Source organism: Salvelinus sp. IW2-2015, linkage group LG21 (genome assembly GCF_002910315.2).
Source record: "Salvelinus sp. IW2-2015 linkage group LG21, ASM291031v2, whole genome shotgun sequence".
NCBI classification, from domain to species: Eukaryota; Metazoa; Chordata; class Actinopteri; order Salmoniformes; family Salmonidae; genus Salvelinus; species Salvelinus sp. IW2-2015.
Genome location: NC_036861.1, coordinates 1,781,316 through 1,804,545, shown reverse-complemented (window position 1 = coordinate 1,804,545; position 23,230 = coordinate 1,781,316). Strand labels below are relative to the sequence as shown.

Here is a 23,230-nt window from a genome sequence, read left to right as displayed (position 1 = left end):
TTTTTTTTAAATGATGCATACATGTGTATAACTGAAAAAACAACTAATTTGAGTTCTTTATGTTTCTGTGTAAGCTATTTCAAACATTATTGTTAACTTCCACAATAAATTACTGTAAATTGCACCTGCAAGAAGCTTAAAAGATGGATGATAGAGATGGTGATAAAGAGTCAAATACAATGGACACCAAAACAATCATGTACCCATTTTCCCCCCAAAAGCATATATTTATTTCAAATGATAAAACATGGTTGATTAACAAGTGAAATGAACAGGGTGAGAACATGAGAATCACACATAGTCAATGAGTCACCTGTGTGAGACTAAACATATCCATCAATCACACAAATTACACACACAGTCAGACATACAGAGAAGTGCTGCAAAGAGACCCATCTCTCTGGCTGTCAGACAAAGCCCACAACTGGACTGTTAAACTTTTTAATCAATTTCCTCCCTATATTACAAGCTTTTTACAAACATTAAAATATATCAATAACTACGATTACCATATTTCTCATACTTTATGTAAATATACATTATTTATTGCATTTTGAATAGACTCACTTTTATTTTTATCAAATGCACTGGTACCGATAAGTATGACAATAGATGTGTAAGGCAACAACCAGCCTGGGGACTACATAAAAGGAATGGAGAAGAGAAAGGAATCTATTCTCATGTAGCTGGTCCATGTAGTTCTCTTTCACTGTAGTGGAATCATAACAGAAATCACAAAGCTACAATGTAACGACAGTTTAGATATCACACATTTAGGAGCTCCTAAGTCATAAAAATTATATAAATCCACCATGATGACATTTCTGGGGCCTATTTTGCCCAAATAGTTCCCTGGTGATCCAGGTGAAGTTTCCCCTAGGTACAGATCTAGTATAAGATTCCCTTCCCCAATCCTAACCTTAAAACATTAGTAGGGAAAATACAAAACTGACCCCAAATCAGCACCTAGGATCAACTTCACCCTACACCTTCTTCTGGCACCTAGGTGTTTCCTTTTTGGTTAGTTCCTACCAACGAGAAGTGAGAATACATACAAAACCGTTCCTTGCATAGGAATGCATTAAAAACTCAAGCATTATGGTTTCCCTCTGGCCAGGATACAGTCTATTCCAAAGGGCCACCTCAGTAAAATCAAATATTCTAGTTTCAAAAAATAGATTACATTTTTTTTGTTCTTTGAAGGAACTTCAGAAAGACAGGGTTGAATGACTGACAGCCCTGCAAAGCTACCCTTGGTCCAAAGAAAGGAATGAGGGTAATAATTTATCCATGATCGCCCCCTTGTGGCAAGAAACAGGAACAGCATTGAACAAAGTGAAAGTAGAATTTCATACAGTACTCTCAAACGCCTTCCTTGATCAATAAAGTAAAGGAGCTTTGGCAGCTAACGATCATTAAAGAGGAGCGGCAACGTGGATCCCTGAAACATTTCGTAGTGTTGACAAAATGAAGACGCATTTATTTTTCGTTTCAGATAAATCTAGACTGCAACCGATCAGAGCAGCACTTTCTGTTCTCTAGTGTAAAAACATGGCATTCACAGGCGCCACGGTTAAGCTGTTATGCTGCCACAGAGCAATGCCATGAGGAAGAACAAAACAAATATCTAATTGGGAATGCCCCTCACAGTCTTTACACTGTGTCACGCACTGTCAGCAAGACTCGCCCTCTCATATCATGACAAGCATTCAAGTAATTTCTCCTGTCCCTGTTTCATACCAAAAAAACGAAGCCATTTCTGCGTGAAGCAAACGACAGCTTTCCTAAGTGTGAGGCCCCTCATTCTACTCCACCCAACTATTGGCACATCAAGGTAGGAGAGAATTCTATTCCACACCTTCTCCTCAGGGCACTGGAAGCGCGGCATTTAAAAAAAAAAAAAACTATAGAAAACACACCACGTACTATAGATACCAATTGACACCCAACGCATTTTTGCCGACGTTGGCGTGTCTCATATTTTGTCCTACTGACGACACAGTTACTGCGGTTAACGATAGAACATTTAAAAAAAAACATGAATTCATATATCGCAGGAATTCATCATCATCATCATCATCATCGTGGATTATGCACACATTTCAAAAGATGGTATTCAGAATTCTTAGTTGGTCCTGCTGCTATAAAGTATAAACAATGCAACGCCACGCCATCTTGCAGAAAGATTGGCTTGTGGCCACAGCAGTCAAACAGGTCAGTTCCTCAGCGGTTTTGTTCTATCATGCTGAAACAGAAGTGTCTGAAGTGTTTGTGGAAAAGAGAGCGACTGGTAGTGTAGGGTTTTGTAAAAAAGTAGCGTCGAACAAGACTAGTGAACTTTCTATAGTGTTTGGGGGTTGACTTGTTTCTGGCTGGTCATATAAAGTGTCTATGTTTAGGCCTGTGTGTGTTTCAAGTGTCGTGCCACTCCCCTGAACGTCCTCTGATTAGACCGAGTGACTTAAAGTCCGTTTGCTCCTGAATTCCATAGTTCACCTTGCCAATGGTGGCGCTGGAGGTACTCCCCGGATCATGCCTACAGGAAGTAGAGGAAACAAAAGGTTACATCAGGTCAATTCTTAACTCCAAAAACAACCGTTTGGCTCTTTATTTTCTATAAATCTTTTCTCAATTCCTCGCATCATTCTCAAAACGCATGAGAGAAGAAGGGAAGGGACCATGGACCTTCTCCAATATGATTGCAAAGGAGGCAAGTCGACAGAATGCGAGGAATCACGGATAGACGACTTGAAAGAGCCCATATTCGCTTTAACTCAATCCCAGCTGACATTCCATATGGTAATAACATTGTGACACAGTAGTGCAGAGGCCATATATTGGATGTTGTGTACAGTATGTATGCAGGCTGTGGTGTAGAGAATGAATTAAGCTTAAGCCTGTACCTGGTCCAGGTTTATTGCTTTTGCTGGGGTAGATCTTGGTGAAATTCCTATATTCCTCAGGGGGTGGGAAGTCCTCCACTGGGTGGAAGTCAAACTTGGACTCAAAATCCTCTGAGAGTTCAGAAAGGTAAAAGGTCAACACAACATTGTAAATCAAGATAACACTAAACTAGCAAAAAATGAAGGCCAAGACCTTAGTACAGTAATAGAATGAATAAAGTACAGTAACATTTTATCATTGGTCCAGCATATAAACAAATTAGAAGTCATGTATTTTTGACTTCTCGAGCTTGCTCTAATAATTTCCATTAACAATGCCATGCACAATGGTCAGTTCTCCTGGAAACTTTAATTTGACTATGAACTCTATGAATGCTCTGGGTTRGTCACAATACAAGAGGAACATTTGCATTACTGAGCTGGCATTTGAATATGGGGCTATAATACCTGACAATCTACTACCAACAACAACTAGGCTACTAGTGTCTCCAACATGTCTGTTGGTTTGAGAACTAACAAATGGCCATAGTGTTCCAAAGTAGACCGTGTTCAGGTCTGTGGAGGCTAATACTCAACACAAGATAGATTCTAAAAAGCGATGAAAAGCCGTCAATCACATCATATTAATCAAACGCAGTGACAGTTGCTCAAAAACGGGACTTGCAAGAAAACCAGAATGTACAGTGGACACTGACGACCAGGACAGGGCGACGGAGGATATGAGCCTGTCCTGACTCACCTATATTGGACTTGGAGGATGAGGAGTGTCCGTTGCGGATTGGCGGGGGAGGCGGCGGGGGTCCGGTGCGGGAGGAAGATGAAGGGGGTGGAGGGGGCCTGGGCCCCCGGGTGTGGTGGGGTGGCTCCGAGGAGGTGGTGTTGGGAGTGACAGCACTGTGGATCCGGTAGGGGGGCGGGGGAAGAGGGGCTTGCCCACCACCCCCGTTTCGTGACCCAGGATTGGGTGCAGAAGGGGCTGCATCGGTAGCAAAACAAACACACACAATAGTAAGACCATGATGATGCCTGATAAAATAAATCACATAGCAGCAAACATATCCCTCCAACCTGTAACTTTCTGAAAAATGTTTGTACTGTACTCTACAGTAAACTGAAGTGGTATAGCGCATTCGGAAAGTATTCAGACCCCTTGACTTTTTCCACATTTGTTACGTTACAGCCTTATTCTAAAATGTATTAAATTGTCCCCCACCCCTCAACAATCTACACACAATACCCCCTAAACAAACGCAAAAACAGGTTTAGACATTTTTGCAAATTTGTAAAAAAGAAAAATGAAATATCACATTAACATAAGTATTCAGACCCTTACTCAGTACTTTTGTTGAAGCACCTTTCAGCCGCAATTACAAGCCTGAGACTTTCTTGGAGGCGCTACACCTGTATTTGGGGAGTTACTCCCATTCCTCTCTGCAGATCCTCTCAAGCTCTGTCAGGGTGGATGGGGAGCGTCGCTGCACAGCTATTTTCAGGTTTGTCCAAAGTCCGGGCCACTCAAGGACACTCAGAGACTCGTCCCGAAGCCACTTCTGCGTTGTCTTGGCTGTGTGCTTAGGTTCGTTGTCCTGTTGGAAGGTGAACCTTTGCCCCAGTCTGAGGTACTGAGCGCTCTGGAGCAGGTTTTCATCAAGGATATCTCGGACTAGTCTCCCAGTCCCTACAGCTGAAAAACATCCCCACAGCATGATGCTGCCACCACCATGCTTCACTGTAGGGATGTTGCCAGGTTTCCTCCAGACGTCACGCTTCGCATTCGGGCCAAAGAGTTCAATCTTGGTTTCATCAGACCATAGAATCTTGTTTCTCATAGCCTGAGAGTGCTTTAGGTGCCTTTTGTCAAACTCCAAGTGGGCTGTGGGACCTTATATAGGACAGGTGTGCCTTTTCAAATCATGTCCAATCAATTGAATTTTCCACAGATGGACTTCAAGTTGTAGAAACATCTCAAGGATGATCAATGGAAACAGGATACACCTGATCTCAAATTCGAGTCTTACAGCAAAGGGACTGAATAGTTATGTAAATTGTCCTTGAGTGGTACAAACGTATGTTTATTTTTAATACATTTGCAAAAATTTTGAAAAACCTGTTGTTTCGCTTTGTCAATATGGGGTAATGTGTTTAGATTGATGAGGGAAACATTTTTTTAATCCATTTTAGAATAAGGCTGTGACGTAACAAAATGAGGAAAACCTCAGGGGGTCTGAATACTTTCCAAATGCACTGTATGTCCTTAAATAACAGACCATGCCCAAGGGACCAGGACTGGTCGGGTTGCAAGAAATACTAGATACTGTAGGCTGGCAAAGAGAGAGAGAACAAGAGCGCAAGGAATGCCAGAATATTCCAGAGAACTTGTGGAAGGCAGAGAAACCAGGAGGCCTCAGCCATCTAATTACAATTTGAGGCTGCACATTCAAAATGCTCAATTCCAAATCAACCCCTAGGTCCTACTTCATGTAGGTCTGAAAAAGTGGAGCAATTGTTATATTGCAATTACCATTAGAGCTGTCCCCCCACAAAAAAAAAATCTTGGTTGACCGAGAGTCATCTGTTCTTTCGACCAATCGATTGTGTGAAATTTTGAAAGGTGTATTTTTCAATATATATTTTTCAAAATGAACTATGTAGGCTACTGAGCTTGTCTGATGCTTTAATTAAAAAACACAAATTGCTAAAGCGGGAGGGAGCCAGAGATCAATATAGCCTAACCAGAAGAACAAAAACCTACTCCTGACCCTCCTCCGCCCGCTGCTGCCGGTAATAGGCTACACCAGCGGGTCGGCAACCTTTTCCATTAACTAGCAAACTTGCAACAGTGTATAAAATATTCTGGGCCCTCAGTTTCCCACACCAGTGAGCCCCAGACAAACAGACACAGCTGTAGGCTATTTGCGCAAGGGATAATAAGTAATCCTTAGGCCTATTTTATGACGTTTCCACCGGATCAGAACATGACTTTTTTTCCCCCTTTCATGCTGAGCGGTAGAATAATCGAAAGTGAGAGAGCTGGAAAGATTGTTCAAATAAGTCTACACTGAGGAATGTTCAAATAGTTCCTCAGTGTAGACTATGTAAAAACATGTAAAAACATACTTTGTTTACTTCATGTTTGAGGCGAAGAAAAATATACTTTGAGAAGCGTGTACTTACTCAAGATTGACAATAGCACTCCAAACAAAAGACAATGAACACATTGTCAACTCGTAAATCGAATGAAATAAACCAAAACTTCTCACAAGTGTAGCCTAGGTTGTGCGCTCTGCAAACAACGTGCCCACTCCTACAATGACAACAGTAAGACTGTAATAATCATTTAATGACTGCATTAACAGAAATGACCGTAACCAAACAAACATTGTAGATTAGAAATTATGGTAATTAACTGTAAATGTACTACTGGTGTGCCATCCCCATGGCCTCTGGATTAGTCCACTCAGACAGGCATGAATCAGACCAGATTTTTTTCATTATACATTTGCCACTGCTTGACTAAATACAATATCTTAGTCGACCATCAGCGTATAGACCAAACAATCGACTAAATGGGGTCAGACCTAATTATCAGAGATAGAGTACTTTAGTGCCCAAAAGCCCAATTTAGCATGGGCCGTGCCATTGAGGACTTTCAACTGGGTGGGACTTCCTATGGTTAAGTAAGGATCACATGATTCCATCCGGGTCATCAGGAGGGATCAGCCAATAATTTACAGTGCATTCGGAAAGTATTCAGACCCCTTAACTTTTTCCACTGTTACATTACAGCCTTGTTCTAAAATTGATTCGTTGAGATGTTTCTACAACTTGGAGTCCACCTGTGGTAAATTCAATTGATTGGACATGATTTGGAAAGGCACACACACCTGTCTATATAAGGTCCCACAGTTGACAGTGCATGTCAGGGCAAAAACCAAGCGATGAGGTCGAAGGAATTGTCCGTAGAACTCAGAGACAGGATTGTGTTGGGGCACAGATCTGGGGAAGGTCTGTTGAAGGTCCCAAAGAACACAGTGGCCTCCATCATTCTTAAATGTAAGAAGTTTGGATCCACCAAGATTCTTCCTAGAGCTGGCCACCCAGCCAAACTGAGCAATTGGGGGAGAAGGAGCTTGGTCAGGGAAGTGACCAAGAACCCAACGATCACTCTGATAGAGCTCCTCTGTGGAGATGGGAGAACCTTCCAGAAGGACAACCATCTCTGCAGCACTCTACCAATCACGCCTTTATAGTAGAGTGGCTAGACTGAAGACACTCCTCAGTAAAAGGCACATGACAGCCTGCTTGGAGTTTGCCAGAAGGTACCTAAAGACCCTTAGACCATGAGAACCAAGATTCTATGGTCCGATGAAACCATTATTGAACTCTTTGGACTGAATGCCAAGCGTCACGTCTGGAGGAAACCTGGCACCATCCCTACGATGAAGCATGGTGGTGGCAACATCATGCTGTGGGGATGTTTTCTGCGGCAGGGACTGGGAGACTAGTCAGGACAGAGGGAAAGATGAACGGAGCAAAGTACAGAGAGATCCTTGATGAAAACCTGCTCTAGAGCGCTCAGTACCTCAGACAGGACAACTACCCTAAGCACACAGCCAAGACAATGCAGGAGTGGCTTCAGAACAAGTCTTTGAATGTCCTTTAGTGGCCCAGCCATAGGCCGGACTTGATCCCGATCGAACATCTCTGGAGACCTGAAAATAGCTTGAGAGGATCTGCAGAGAAGAATGGGAGAAACTCCCCAAATACAGGTGCATCATTCTCAAGAAGACCTGGGGCTGTAATCACTGCCAAAAGTGCTTCAACAAAGTACTGAGTAAAAGGTCTGAATACTTATGTAAATTTGATATTTCTTTATTTTTTTATTTTTTTATTTTGCAAACATTTCTAAAAACCTGTTTTTGCTTTGTCATTATGGGATATTGTGTGTAGATTGATGAGGGGAAAAAACAATTCAATCCATTTTAGAATAAGGCTGTAACGTAACAAAATGTGGATAAAGTCAAGGGGTCTGAATACTTTCCGAATGCACTGCATACTTGTGAGCAAACGTTCCATAACTGCAGGTGGCAGTAAATCGGCAACCTTGGCCTCATACCTGTTCCAACAACACACTACAGGTAGCAGTATGCCCGCTTTCAGTTTGTTTGCCAACTCATAGAAGTAGTCGAAGAAAATCGACTCAATGGCGCTGCCCATGCTCTGACACCATAATGGGACATAGACATCTCAACATTTTATAAGACTTTGGCTACTACCCATCCTTTCCTTTCAGACCATGAAATTGTGTGTGGAAGAAAGGATTGATTTGGAAAAGGTCATTACCCTTTGTGACGGTAGTCCCATGATAAGACTAATGGCTCCCCAATATAAACATTGAGCTGTGTTCTAGTACCTGATCTCTTGCTGGGGGGCTCCCTGGCGGGTGGGGGTGGTCTGCCACCCACTGGAGGTCCTGCAGATGGCGAGGGGGGTGGAGGAGGTGCGTGATTGCGTCCGCCGTAGCTGCCGCCTGAGTTCTTCTTGTGCAGTGAGTTGTGCCTATGGGGAAGTTTCGGAGCCCCATCTCCACCATGGTTCCCCGTGGGGCCGTTGGAGGTGCCCGCAGAGGGGTGCCTGTAAGGCGGGGGCGGCGCCGAGGACCCCCCAGTGGGCGGCCGCGTGGAGGAAGGAGGCGGTCTCGATGAAGGAGGGGGGCCAGAGCTGGGCGGAGCCGGGCCTCTTTGTGGCGGCGGGGGGAGGGGCTTCTCCCGGCTGTTGCTGGGGCCTACTGGGGCCTTTTGTTGCGAGGTTGACGGGACATTGCTGCGGTAACCACCTCGGTTAAACGGCGGAGGAGGAGCTGGGGCGGATGTGCTAGGCTTCATGCCCCCTGTCGAAGAAGGTGGAGCGGGTGGGGCTGATGTGCTGTGTTTCATGCCCCCAGTGGAGGAGTGGGAGGAGCTGGCACTGGTTGGGGGGCGGGAGATGTCGGGGAGAGAGGGGCGGTGGGAGCGCTGGGGCTCCGGGGGGGAGGGTTTGTCTCTTGGGGAGGGTTTGTCTCCTGGGGAGGGGGAGGTAGAGCGGCCTGGGGTGGACCGGGGGGCTGCAGGTCTGGAGCCTGGGGGACGCAGGGCGGATCTGCCCACTGAGGCGTCTGGAAGGAAGGCATAGAAACACACATTTTAGAACACTATGCATAAATACACCCATACACATCAAGCTTCATGGCAAATGTAGAACATTCAGTAGCCTGGATGCCAGTCTGTTTCTGCAGTATATTTATAGTAGCATATTTATATAGGGCCCTATAAAATCCATGCTGTAGAGAACACGGACGGAATCATGGAATCCAGACAAAATATTCAAAAATGTATTGAACTTAGCAGGAAAAAAACTAAATGTATTGAACTTAGTCATTAATTTGCCCAAGTTAATCATAAGACCTGAACAAAAAAATGTATCAGTGATTCGTATTTTCATGCAACTTTCTGAAATGACACAGAAATGCCCATCTGTGTTTGTGTGTGTGCGCTTATGTCTACACTTTGTGTAGTCGTTAGCGATGATGCTAATGATAACCTTCTTCTGGTAGAGATCCCAATTAAATGTTAGGCATAACTACAAAGTAGCCTATCTGGCAGAATTATATCATGATTATTTGCATCAATCCAGTGGCCATTTGTTTTGCAAACTCTGAAATTACGAGCGCACAGAAAGGCCGCTAAMCAAACAGTCTCTTGCTGGTGCGAACTTGCATTAAACTACACAAAAAAATCTAAATAAGCATTGCTGTGGACTTAGAACATTCAATTTGGTTGTTTTTCTTTTAAAGCTGCAATATGTAACTTTTTGGGGACGACCTGACCAAATTCACATAGAAATGTGAGTTATAGATATGTCATTCTCATTAAAAGCAAGTCTATGAAGTGGTAGATCTGTTCTGTGTGTGCTATTTCTATGCTTCCTGTTCTTAAGTTTAGTTTTTTGAGTCTTTTACACCAGCTTCAAACACCATATTTTTGGTTATGGCAGTTTAGATGGTACAATGATTCTCTACACTATATTTGCTTGAAATTAGGCGATAATTTAGTAAATATTTTCTTAACTATTTATTGAACTAAATTGTTGGTATGTAAGCATTTCACGATAAGGTCTACTACACCTGTTGTATTCCGCGCATGTGACAAATAAACATTTATTTGAAATTTGACTATTAGAATTGTAGCAAGCAGGACATTTTCTCCCCAATTTCGTGGTATCCAATTGGTAGTAGTGTAGTTACAGTCTTGTCCATACGGGAGTTGCAGCGATGAGACTCGGGAGAGGCGAAGGTCGAGAGCCATGCGTCCATCGAAACACAACCCAACCAAGCCGCACTGCTTCTTGACACAATGCCCATCCAACCCGGTAGCCAGCCGCACCAATGTGTCGGCGGAAACACCGTACACCTTGCAACCGTGTCAGCGTGCACTGCGGCCGGCTCGCCACAGGAGTCGCTAGTGCGCGATGAGACAAGGATATCCCTGCCGGCCAAACCCTCCCCTAACCCAGACGACGCTGGCCCAATTGTTTGCCGCTCCATGGGTCTCCCGGTCACGGCCGGCTGCGACAGAGCCTGGACTCAAACCAGGATCTCTAGTGGCACAGCTAATGCAGTGCCTTAGACCACTGTGCCACTCGGGAGGCCTAGAGAAACACATTTCAAAACTAAACAGAACCAGGCAAAAAAATAAAGCTGAGTTTACAGGGCCCCATTTACATTGTAATCATATGTAGTGAATTCTGCTTACCTCCAGCTCCAACTGATCGTAGTTTTGGCATGCCCCCAGCGAAAAGGCCTCCCCCTGACCCACCACTGCTCCCTCCTCCACCTCCTCTACCACCGCCACCACCACTTTCCTTTGGTTCTGGGGAAAGCAGAGGTACAAATGTCCTTGTTACACTGTTGTGCTGATAATGCTTGCATTGACATTGTTGAAAGCCATTTGTGGCAAAGAATTGTGCATGTATAGTACCAGTCAAAAAAGTTTTGGACACCTACTCATTCAAGTGTTTTTCTTTATTTTTTGTATTTTCTACATTGTAGAATAATAGTGAAGACATCAAAACTATGAAATCATGTCGTAACCAAAAAATTGTTTGATAAAAAATAAAGTATTTTATATTTGAGATTCTTCAAAGTAGCCAGCCTTTGCCTTGACAGCTTTGCACACTCTTGGCATTCTCTCAACCAGCTTCACCTGGAATGCTTTTCTAACAGTCTTGAATGAGTTCCCACATATGCGGAGCACTTGATGGCAGCTTTTCCTTCACTCTGCGGTCCAACTCATCCCAAACCATTTCAATTGGGTTGAGGTCAGGTGGATTGTGGAGGCCAGGTCATCTGATATAGCACTTCATCACTCTCCTTCTTGGTCAAATAGCCCTTACACAGTCTGGAGGTGTGTTGGGTCATTGTCCTCTTGTAAAACAAATTATAGTCCCACTAAGAGCAAACCAGATGGGATGGCATACCGCTGCAGAATGCTGTGGTATCCATGCTGGTTAAGTGTACCTTGAATTGTAAATAAATCACTTACAGTGTCACCAGCAAAGCACCCGCACTCCTCCTCCATGCTTCATTGTGAGAACCACACATACGGAGATCATCTGTTCACCTACTATGTATCTCAGAAAGACACGGCAGTTGGAACTAAAAATCTCAAATTTGGACTCAGACCAAAGGAAACATTTCCACCGGCCTAATGTCCATTGCTCGTGTTTCTTGGCCCGAGCAAGTCTCTTCTTCTTATTGCTGTCCTTTAGTAGTGGTTTCTTTGCAGCAATTCGACCATGAAGGCCTGATTCACACAGTCTCCTCTGAACAGTTGATGTTGAGATGTGTCTGTTACTTGAACTCTGAAGCATTTATTTGGGCTGCAATTTCTGAGGCTGGTAACTCTAATGAACTTATCCTCTGCAGCAGAGGTAACTCTGGGTCTTCCTTTCCTGTGGCGGTCCTCATGAGAGCCAGTTTCATNCAGCAGAGGTAACTCTGGGTCTTCCTTTCCTGTGGCGGTCCTCATGAGAGCCAGTTTCATCATAGCACTTGATGGTTTTTGCGACTGCACTTGAATAAACTTTCAAAGTTCTTGACATTTTCCAGATTGACTGACCTTCATGTCTTAAATTAATGATGGACTGTCATCTCTCTTTGCTAATTTTAGCTGTTTTTTTCCATAATATGGACTTGGTCTTTTACCAAATAGGGCTATCTTCTGTATACCATCCCTATCTTGTCACAACACAACTGATTGGCACAAAAACATTAAGGAAAGAAATTCCACAACTTAACTTTTGCCAAGGCACACCTGTTAATTGAAATGCATTCCAGGTGACTACCTCATGAAGCTGGTTGAGAGAATGCCAAGAGTGTGCAAAGCTGTCAAGGCAAACAGTGACTACTTTGAATAATCCAAAATATATTTTCATTTGTTTAACACTTTTCTGGTCACTACAATATTCCATATGTGTTACTTCATAGTTTTGATGTCTTCACTATTATTATACAATGTAGAAAAACCCTGGAATGAGTAGGTTTGTCCAAACTTTTTACTGGTACTGTATGTATGCATAAACATACATGTATAGTCTGTGTGTGTGTGTGTGTGTGTGTGTGTGTGTGTGTGTGTGTGTGTGTGTGTGTGTCTCAGCAAGAAATGAGGAGAGTGCAAAAGTTAGGAGATAGGAAACCTATAGTTTCTATGCTACTTACTCTCTATAACAGGTGCACTTCTGTCATTGACCACTCCAACCTTCTTCAGCCTGGCTCCTTTGGAGATATCAGAGAGCAACGCTCCTCTCCCCTTCGCCTTAGGTGCTGTAGTCTTCGCCTGAGGAGAGGATATGAGCAAACCACCATGTTAGTTAGGTTGACCATGCCAAAGATAATAACATGAACTGCATAAGGTACCATCGTTATAGCAACAGATACAATAGATGGCAATGCAGCATTATGGTGCAAGCTGATAGTAATCCACATGGTGCCAGCGTGGATGTGTGTTTGGCCAGCTTAGACATTTTTTGGTTTGTGTTTGGATTTGTTTAAAAAGGTAAAAACTGCATCCTTTATAAAACATGGCATAGCAACCCTAGAAATCATACTATGGGAAATGTGGGCATAATAATATATTTGGCATAGTATCTAACACCAGCAGGTGTTGTATCATCCTTAACAATACAACAGCAAATAATGAGTGACTTCAGTTAATTTATCATGTAGTTATGAATCTCTAGAAACCCTTCAGAGGACTTGTGAGTTTTGTCATGTTTTGAGCATCGGTTTAGGAGCTGGACTGACCTGGTTGAAGGTGGGGGGAGGAGGGGGTCCTGGAGGAGGAGGGGGAGGAACGGGCATCCTGTCCCTCTGTGGGCACCTTGGGGTGGAGGTTTGTTCACTGTCTCAGCTCTGGGTACACTCTCAAACTCCTGTGAAACAAGACAGAGGAGAGACTCGGGCTCACTCAAATACACACTACAAGGTCAAAAATATACACTCCTGAACTAAACTGGGGTCAGAGTAAAATTGTACATCCTTGTAGTGTCATGTTTGACATTGGTGGACTGTATTGAACTCAGGTGAGTCAAGATTTCATTGGAACATCTGTTCAAAGACCATTACAATTCACCTCTATTTGTAGTTGTTGACTACAATGGTGGCGTGGACCACACTAAAAACAACTATTCTCTAATTCTACATGCATATACTCACTCTAGAATGATTCAGCTCAGTAGAGCTCCCCAAACCAGTTGGTTGGCTCATTGTGGATACAGACATACAGCACGTTCAGCTAGGCAGCAAACCCCACCCTCCTTCACTCACCCCTAAACTCCATTCCACAAGCTACCGGTTAAGAGTGTTTGAACAGGTTTTCACAGAAGAGGAAAACAAATGGAATGTCATCAGGTGAGCTTGCCAGTGAGGCGATAAGGAACGGAAACGCAGTAGCCATTGTAAGTTGCTACCTCGAGTGAGAGAAACCGAGAGTGGACAGCACAGCCCGCCACTTCATATTTTATCCATTGACAAGATTTGATGTTATTGTTTTTGCACTACCGGCACCAACCATTTATGTCAATCAAAATGTCTCTAGAATCTCCCATTAATGTTAAATCGTGTTGAGATCTGGTGACTGAGGCAGGCATGGCATACGGTTAACATCATTTTCATGCTCATCACACCATTCAGTCATCCTCTGGGGGCATAGCCATGGTAGACAAAATAATGGCCTTCCCAGCATTTTTGAACATGACCCTAAGCATGATGGGATGTTAATTGCTTAACTCAGGAACCACACCTGTATGGAAGCACTTACTTTCAATATACATTGTATTCCTGATTTAGTGTAGTGTTTTCATTATTTTGGCAGTTACCACCTGTACATGTGCCTACTTGGAGAATTGCCAATGGACTACAATGTTAAAACCTCAAAGGATTATGACATTCTTACAAGGTAGGGGAGGTGTACAGCTCCTTCTCTAACCTAATATGTGACCAATTGAGTTCGTTTTATGGTTTTGTGGACGGGGAAATAAACTAGGAGGTAAAAAAAGTGCAGATGTCTGTAACTATKTTGGGCCTAACGTCATATAAAACACAAACTAGCAACCCTAAAACGAGCAGGCCTGAGTCAGAAGTGTCACTTGAATTTCACTTTCTGATATGCAGACAATTTGACTGAGTTTGTTACTGAAATGTAAACACAGATTTGATAAGGGAACATTCCAAATCAGAAATGGTCTCGGGTAGCTAGCCAATGTCTACGCACGCTCTGTCAATCTACAATAGGTGCCAGGTGAGCGAGCCCAAAAACATGTAAGTTATTATTATTATTTTTTAAATACAATTCCTTCCTCTTGGCCTAAAAGTTGAACTACCTAACTGGACATTGTTTGAATTAATGTAGCAATCTAGGTAAAAATGTATATCAAGTGAGTCAACTAGTTATTATCTGGATAACATGTTGATCTAACTAGCTGGGTGGATTGGCAGTGACTTACCCTGTCTCGAAGGATTGTGAGTCTCGTCTTCAATAACAACATGAATGGAAACTGCAGTTGTGGCAAGTTTGCTAGTTAACACAATCCCAGGCAGTAGGCACCTCTTGGTTACTTGCGAAGAAAATCTAATAAAAACTGGGGGACACTAGCAGCTAAATTAGCTTGCTAGTGAAATCAACTAAATCCAATACCCAAAGTTAGCTTGCTAACTAAGTTACTGTTTACTCGCGACAGCTGTCAAGTGAAATTTTGCTGGCGTCTTAATTATGGCTGTAAACAAGTTATATTTCGGTGCAAAAGCTAATTCGAGGTACGCGTAACTCCAGTTTATATCCTATTTTCATATACTTTTTATTCTGCTCTCCTCTTGACCAGCAAGCAAAGCGAGACTCTCGCTTCACAACTGTTTCTGTCGCTTCTTGGAAACCCGGAACTGGGCCGTCCAACACAAAATGGAGGCAGGCAGGTAACAGGATCACCGCCGACGAGTTTATCAACTGGGAAAACAGCGACCTCAAATGGAATGAAACCTGTAGAATAGTCGCGAGAAAAGAGCTATAATTAGTTTAGAAACTCTGTGAGAACACCATCGACTGTGTGGATCAGGGTCCTCTTCTTGCTTTTGCCTCATGTCAGATGTGTTCATGCATGCATTCATGGCATGCATGTAAAATATTGCTTGTAAGAGCAATATTATTATATTTTACATGAATGCATGCATGAACACATATATATGAATTTCAATAAGTCTGATACTTGTACAGTCAAGTGAACAAACTGATGAAATCATTGCACTTAGTGAATCTGAATGAATTTGACCAAAATATTGTGGATATCCCAGACATAGACAATCTGACACTAGGTATTTTGCAAAGATAATCACATCTTTATTTGAAAATCTTATAAAATGACTCCATTTGCATGAGATGTTGCATTGCCATTCACCCAAGACATGACAGATCAAAAGGCACTGTTGAACATCTCTGCTCACTGGTGTACTGATATTTAGTTGTTGCATAATTCAGACCCAGGACACCTATTTAGACCTGGGTCTTGTTCATTAGGCACACATGGGAGCAAACGTTTTCAAATGGAAACGCAAGTTTCAGCTAGTGCCTGCCGCCTCCATTTCAAGTAATTTGTTCCCATTTGGAACCTATTGAACAGGGCCCGGTTTCACAAAAGCATCTTAAGGCAAAGTTCATCGTTAGAACCTTTGTAGGCGCATCGTTTGAGCTGTTTCCCAAAACCCTCGTTGGATTTAAACGCTCGAAATCGAACGCCTGGCTTAGACCACTCGTAGCACAGCTAATAAATTAGATGCTTTTTGCCCTACCGCGTCACTTGATACACAGATCTCCGCTAAATATAAAATCACATGGTTTATTCGCCTCTGTGACTGCTGATAACTTCAGAACGGAGTTGACTACAAATACAAAGATGCCAACATCTTTGCAATTGATACAAACAAGCGACGTATAAAAACATGCTTCAAATTAAAACAGAGATGACTGCATTAAAATATAGCATAAAGTAAGCTATAGGCCTATTTCAATCATATTGAAATACATTTAATGTTCAAGAAATTGAGTTATATTTTGCTACTTGTATGATACCGTCTGTAATTTGTCATTTCATTATGTGCCAAATCTTGATTTGCCTAATATTTTAGCCATGTGATCTTTCTATGAGCTGATCCATCGTCAGTATCGTGGAATAATTAGAACGTTAAAGTAAGATTTGAACGGAAAGCTGATCAGAGAGCAGCGTTGCCATTATTCCGATCCTGTCAGTATCGACACATGCCTCAACGACGCACTTGGCGAACGTTCTCTCTGCCTAGTGTTTTGGGAATTATACAACGGGTGGGTCTAATCCTGGATGCTGATTGGTTAAAACCGCATTCCAGCCAGTGTCTATTCCAAAAATGACCACCGGCTAAAGCTATGGCGTTGAAATGCCTATCTCCCATTTATTTTCGACAAGCATTTGATTTAACAGCGGAGATTTGTATAAATCTTGCTGTCTCTGACATTTGCAACATTGTTTCAAAATTGAAATTCGATCTCTAGCTGTCCCAAAATAATGAACGGTTCGGGAGTTGGGACGAGATAGGCAGACAGCTTTTCTCAGCCAGTCGAAATTGAAATTCGATCTCTAGCTGTCCCAAAATAATGAACGGTTCGGGAGTTGGGACGAGATAGGCAGACAGCTTTTCTCAGCCAGTCGAAATCATGAATCAAATGGCATAATTTTTATGGATATACACAAAGAAATGTCAATAGAAAATAGGTAAAACGAAACACAGCTAGTTTGCAGTCTTTCCAGCTACAGTTTGAAGGGATTGTGTTAGCTGTGTTGTTGGCTAATTCATCTGAACAGTGTCCTGACAAGAAATGTCTCTGGAAAACAGCTTAAACAAACGCAAATGCAGCTACTTTGCTGTTATTCTGGCTGCACTGTTTGACGTGACTAAGTTAGCCATAGTTGGCTAGCTAGCAAGCGAGAGATAAGAACGTTGCCAGCCAGAACTGGGTTGTGTCCATAGATACAGAACAAAAAGAGTGAAGGACTAGGTCACGTCTCTGGCAACCGATAGAATTAATGACCAAAAGAATTGATCTTGTGGAAGAATGAAATGGTATGAATGTAACAGTTTAACTTTACGTCCGTCCCCTCGCCCATACCCGGGCGCGAACCAGGGACCTTCGGCACACATCAACAACAGTCACCCACGAAGCATCGTTACCCATCGCTCCACAAAAGCCACGGCCCTTGCAGAGCAAGGGGAACCACTACTTCAAGGTCTCAGAGCAAGTGACGTCACCGATTGAAAGACTATTAGCGAGCACCACCGCTAACTAGCTAGCCATTTCACATCCGTTACATGAATAAATTCAATATGTATAAGAAAATGTCAATCATTATTTGTTTGTTGGTAACCCATTGTATTAAAGTGATAATGTCCTCAAAGCCAGTGTTTGGAGGATATATTGGCACTGTTTGCCAGCCAGAGACATCCGTGCCAATATATCCTCCAAACACCAGCTTCACTGGCATTATCACTGAAATGTATGTTACATCTTAGGCCGTTGTAGGAAAGATATATTTTTTAAAACACTTGTAAGCCTAAGTCTCTTTGCTATCAGGAAACCGGGCCCAGGTTGGCTAAACTCTACATGACTCCAAGTGAACAGGCTCATTGCACACTTCCATGAAGAAGTGCTATCAGTCCGTCCAGCGAGGCACTACCAATCAGATAAACTTCCATTGTTTGTTAGGCCATGGTATTTGCTTGGAGAGCAGTGGTCATTCACCATAACCCAGTCATTTAATCAGATGGCATAATTGATATAGATATGCAAATACTAGTGGTTTGATTCAATCATTTTTTCACAGAGGTAAGCCTCAGCCAAGAGGTTGATTGACAAGCAACATAGAGGCATTGCCTTTGTCATTAATCAAAAGATAATCACTCAATTGAATTACGAAAAAAAAATATATATATTCCCTTTGATTTTCCGCTTCTTCCCCTCAGGTTAATTTCAGTCCAATGTTCAGATCACCAATGCCAGGTTTCCCAAAAGCATCCTATGGGTCTAAGATGAACTTAGCCTTAAAATGTTTTTGGGAAATCGGGCTCAGATAGGTTAACATCATGCGCTCAGCTCCACTACACCACAAGTGTACTCATTCTAAATGCACATGGCAGAGAGCAGCAGCACACATTTATTAGAACAAAATTTCAAGTATAATCTTCAGAATCCCAATTAAAATAGTCCAGAAGATGGACTCCTCTTCCTGGAAGTCATCCTCTGGAGCTGGTGAGTATCTCTGCTTCCCCCGGTCCTCCTCCGAGGGGTACGACCTTTTATCGAACGGGTCCTGGAGAGAAGTCTGATCGTAAAACACCTTCATCTCAAACTCGCTCTCCTGGTGCGACGGGTGGCCATAAATGCCAATCCCCACRGGCCTCACAAAGTCTCCAGGCACTACGACCACGTCCTGGCCGCAGGTGACCGACTGCAGCTTGTAGGTGTCGAAGCTGGGCCGCAGAGTTTTATCCGAGACGTACAGGTCTGCATCACCCTTGAGGCTGCGCATGTGCAGGATGATCTTGCCATCGTGGTTGAGCCGCAGGTAGCTGTAGTTGCCCGCCCCGATGTGGCCCTGCACCACGTGGAGCAGCACCCACTCCTTAGGAAGGGCATCCTCTTCCAAAGAGTGCAGGAACCCCCCAGCCTGAGACAGGAGGAATGCCACAGCCAGCACACTGCTGCACAGCGCCATAATGGAGATGGATGGTCAGAGTCACCGACTGGACAACACCCACCTTCTACCATCTGTTGATAACCTGAAGGGCAACACAAACAAATGCATTACCTACAGTACAGTATAAGCCTGATAAAGCTTGTACTGGGCAAATCCTCAGGGTGGCAATATGGTCTTCAGCCAGGACAGTGTCAGACTGCCAGTTGACTTTTAAGGGATGTTTAGAAACTGACACCTCCTGCCTGTAGATCACTGTACTGGCTACAAGCCAGTACAAGCACTATCTCTGCTCTATAAATACAGTAGCAAGCTAGCTTCTTCTAAAGATCAGCATTGTGTGACCTCTGCAACCTTGTAATATACTACACATGTTTAGCAGTTACTTCTTGAGTAGCCCATCTGTAAAGACGTTACGCCCACCCTGTCTGTCTGCCTTGCATTGACTGCTGGCTAACCGCTCACTTGCAGATGTCCGTCTAAATCGCTGGCCTGTGAATTAGTTATTAGAGCAGCCACAGGCTGGCTAATCCCATTAACAAAATAGTTTATAAAGCTAGACTCAGTTATGCGCTAACGCAGAATATAGTCCTAAAGCAATTGTTTGACAGCGCGTGGCCATGATGTGGACACTTTAGCTAGATAGCGAAACGTCGAGTATTGTACTGGTGGCTCGTTAACTATATGCAAAATACATATATTTAACAACACATATGCAAATAGATTTTGATTGATACGAACAACATAGCTACATTTCATCAGCCTTGCAAGAAGCAAGCTACTGCTGCCAGCGTTCATGCTAGCTTGCTAACTGGCTACGCTAAATTAACCTTACATAGCTAGCTAATGTTAGTAGTCTAGCACAAAGAACTTTCCAGGGCTAACGTTACGAGAAGCAACAATTACTGTTATCACAATATTTAGCAGGTTTGTGGAACATGAACTACTCACCTGTACATTGCTCCGAGCACAAATKTAGTAATGGTTATTGTTTTGCCAGTAAAGAACGAACCAGTCAGTGTCAAGTTCACTTCTTCCGTTTTCCGGGGTCTCTCACACTTATCCACTGGCGCCGCCTACAGTACAGGGAAAGTAGCACATTCATAACTGAACACAAACCACCAAGTAACACTGAACTTATATTAAATCACATCATCCTAMAAATATACATATGGGAACTGATATATAAATAGACAATGTGATCCTAACCAGTCCTCTATAAGTTAATTACAGTAACCTGATCCATTTATTGTCAAGTTCACTCCCACACCCCTCAGAGACTTGGTTGTACGCTTCACACAGCAGTAATGTAGTAGCTAAAGGAGCTCTGCACCCAAAAAAACACATTTTAGGAGCCTACAAAGAGAAAGAAAATGTGGCTACACATTGGTCGAATTATGTCAGCATTATTACTTTGTAGAATATGCCTACACACTACAATGTTTGATTAATCCATGATGTTCATTTCGACCTGCGGTCCCCCACCCCGCTATATACAGACGACAAAGATCAGGTTTGTAGTATTACAGTTCCCAAGCACTGTGCGTAGGATTATAGAAAGGTATAAAAAAAAATTACCTGGAATTTAAGACTCACCAGTTTATCAATGCATCATCAGATCAAGGTACTGTAAACCAAGGTGAAAKAATCTCCCATAGTGACGGATATTAATTACCACGTCACTTTATTGTACTGCATCTTAATTTCTGCTTTGGCAACACCAGCATCACTGCCGTCCTGCCAATTAAGTTTTTTTCCCACATTTTTCTCAGCAGCAATGCGACATTCAAAACTAAGTTTGATCAGTGTTTGAAAAACGGAGCCATTTTTTTCCACCCACTACCACAAAGCGTTGGACTGCAGAGTAATACTGCAATGAAAATATAACAGCATGTAAATCTCAGACATACCAAAATCCACCACCGCAAGTTTACAGACACCTTGTGAAACATGTACAGACTGATTTTACTTCCCTCCATCTACACATCATACCCATTTACTTTAGTCTCATTTAGGTCAACTTTAATTATGTACAGCGTTCATTTCTATTGCAGGTTTTACTAGAACCATTTGTAATCTATTTATGATCATGTTTTTGCTTATTAGGATCATACAAAATTGTATTAGTAATTGTTAAATTACATATCAAACTGGTTTCCACTTCCAGGCATGCACACACACAACTCAATCATAAATCAACTGTACTAGTTTCATATTGTTTAAGTCTTTTTTTTTTTTACTTTAATGAACACCAACTATTTTTAAACAAAAGCACAACAAATGTTCCAGGGAAAGAGTGACAATTAGTTTGATGATCTTCTCCGGTAAATGTTTTCAAAGCCACATCAAATTCTATATAGATATACTCGTTCAACAAGTCTGTGTGTAGATCTGTCATGTTAGAAACAATATTTTTAACTTTGCAGTGGAATATCACCCACTTCAGTGTAATTATTGCAAACCACTTTACCAATTTAAGGCTTCGGAGTTCAATAGCAGTGTTAAGTAAATCCTATCATTTCAAACTGGGCCAGTACATCATGAAAGTGTATACACTAAAATTTCCTGGTGTTAACTGCACTAAAAGGCCCAAGTAGTGTTGTTTTACTAATTCTTCAGAATAAATGAAAGTTTTTCCTCAACGTTAAAATAAATCACTGCATCTTATAAAAACAGGTTATTGAAAACAAGACGTAATTTTGTATATAATGTGGCAGATGAAGAAACAATTTAAATATGCATGTTTGTCGTTTGCCATACTATACATCATTCTGTAACTCCACATAGGGCTAAGAATACAGGCGACTGAAGGGGGGGGGRTGGTATGTATCAAATGCCAGAGTAGGATGATGGATTGAGGGGGAAGAGAGTGGCGGGTAAGGTAACAATGAATATCGCTATTCAGATTTGTGGAACGTCTTTGCAAGAATGCTTGCATTATACAGTATACATGTAGTACCATGCTAGCGCTGCTCACCTTTTGTCCTAACCGTTAGTAGAGATGGAGATCAGTGCCATGAGTTCATTTAACTACCGCCAACAAAACATCACACGCTATATTAACCCCATTCTGCCCAGCTGTGCTCTTACACAAACTACACCTGTTGGGTAAAAACCAGCAACTGCGAAACGCCTATGGCGGAAAAAAAGAAAGAAAATAATTTGTTTGTACAGAAAACAAACAAAGTGAACAAAAACAGCAACACAGGATATATCATATTATTCATGCTTTTTTTTCTACATAGAGTAGGAGTGAGATGAGAAAAAGAAAGAAATTCACAGTTTTCAAACTACAATGCAAGGTTGTGTGTGTATGCAAGTGTTTATGTTTTGCGTGTCGTAACTGTACGGGAGTGTGAGCATGCACTCAGACTTGGGGGTGCATCTCAAATGGCACCCTATTCCCTGTAAAGTTCACTAACTAGGGCCCATTTGGCTCAAGTCAAAAATAGTGCACTAATAGAGAATGGAGTGCCATTTGGGACGCACACTGGGATAGCCATTCCGCAAATCATATCTGGGAGTGTTAAACCCCAGTAACCTAACTCATGTATCATCTTCCGATGGGCAGAATGGGGGCAATTACATTCTTTGTCAGACAAATGAATTTGCTTTGTTATTTATGTATAATAGTCTCTTTTCTTTTTCAACGCTTGGTTAAATTCTTGGCTTGTTTGTTGACGTCGTCGTCATTTGTATTTTTTTCCTTTTAGAGAAATTAAGCCTGCTTTGAGTATGCTCGCTCTCCATCTATGGACTGAGAAGGGGGGGCCGAGGCAGCTATGATGCAGGGAGGTCCGCGCTGGAAGGAGGGGACTGGGTTGTTCAGACCGGGGGAGCTTTGCGCTTCAGTAGATACTGGTGAATGTCGTCGGCGTCGCGCTTGAGCCAGGCGGCATTCAGGAGAATGTTCTCGCAGCACTGCTGCACCGTGCGCTCAGCCGCCGGCGCGTGGTGGCTCTCGAAGAAACTCTGGAAGATACAAAATGGCCGCGTTTAGAATTAAAACGACAGAAGTT

General features: G+C 42.6%; 3 protein-coding genes across 3 annotated transcripts in view; all 3 read right to left on the bottom strand.

Moving 5' to 3' along the window:
• Window positions 1–200: 200 nt before the first annotated feature.
• LOC111982359 (WAS/WASL-interacting protein family member 2) lies at window positions 201–15,430 on the bottom strand. Its single transcript, XM_024013918.3, has 8 exons — window positions 14,943–15,430; window positions 13,243–13,370; window positions 12,658–12,775; window positions 10,694–10,810; window positions 8,317–9,057; window positions 3,643–3,879; window positions 2,904–3,014; window positions 201–2,536 (listed from the first exon to the last, which is right to left on the bottom strand). Exons 2-8 carry the CDS (start codon window positions 13,297–13,299, stop codon window positions 2,493–2,495), a joined length of 1,425 nt encoding a protein of 474 aa, XP_023869686.1. The 5' UTR covers window positions 13,300–13,370; window positions 14,943–15,430; the 3' UTR covers window positions 201–2,492.
• A 375-nt stretch (window positions 15,431–15,805) lies between these two features.
• Window positions 15,806–20,823, bottom strand: LOC111982480 (UPF0669 protein C6orf120 homolog). Its single transcript, XM_024014048.3, has 3 exons — window positions 20,808–20,823; window positions 20,163–20,287; window positions 15,806–19,296 (listed from the first exon to the last, which is right to left on the bottom strand). Exon 3 carries the CDS (start codon window positions 19,230–19,232, stop codon window positions 18,675–18,677), a length of 558 nt encoding a protein of 185 aa, XP_023869816.1. The 5' UTR covers window positions 19,233–19,296; window positions 20,163–20,287; window positions 20,808–20,823; the 3' UTR covers window positions 15,806–18,674.
• Window positions 20,824–21,886: 1,063 nt separating this feature from the next.
• Window positions 21,887–23,230, bottom strand: part of LOC111982481 (puromycin-sensitive aminopeptidase-like) — a 28,327-nt gene continuing 26,983 nt past the window's right edge. Inside the window, 1 exon segment of the mRNA XM_024014049.3 lies at window positions 21,887–23,183. Within this exon segment, the coding sequence (XP_023869817.1) occupies window positions 23,037–23,183 (147 nt within the window). The 3' untranslated portion in view covers window positions 21,887–23,036.

Excerpts from the sequence above, each read along its gene's own strand:
- LOC111982359 (XM_024013918.3), bottom strand. The coding sequence starts at position 13,299 with ATGCCCGTTCCTCCCCCTCCTCCTCCAGGACCCCCTCCTCCCCCCACC. Across the intron at positions 3,880-8,316 it reads GCCCCCCAGCAAGAGATCAG|CCCCTTCTGCACCCAATCCT; the intron begins GTACTAGAACAC and ends CTACCGATGCAG. Across the intron at positions 3,015-3,642 it reads ATCCTCCAAGTCCAATATAG|AGGATTTTGAGTCCAAGTTT; the intron begins GTGAGTCAGGAC and ends CTGAACTCTCAG.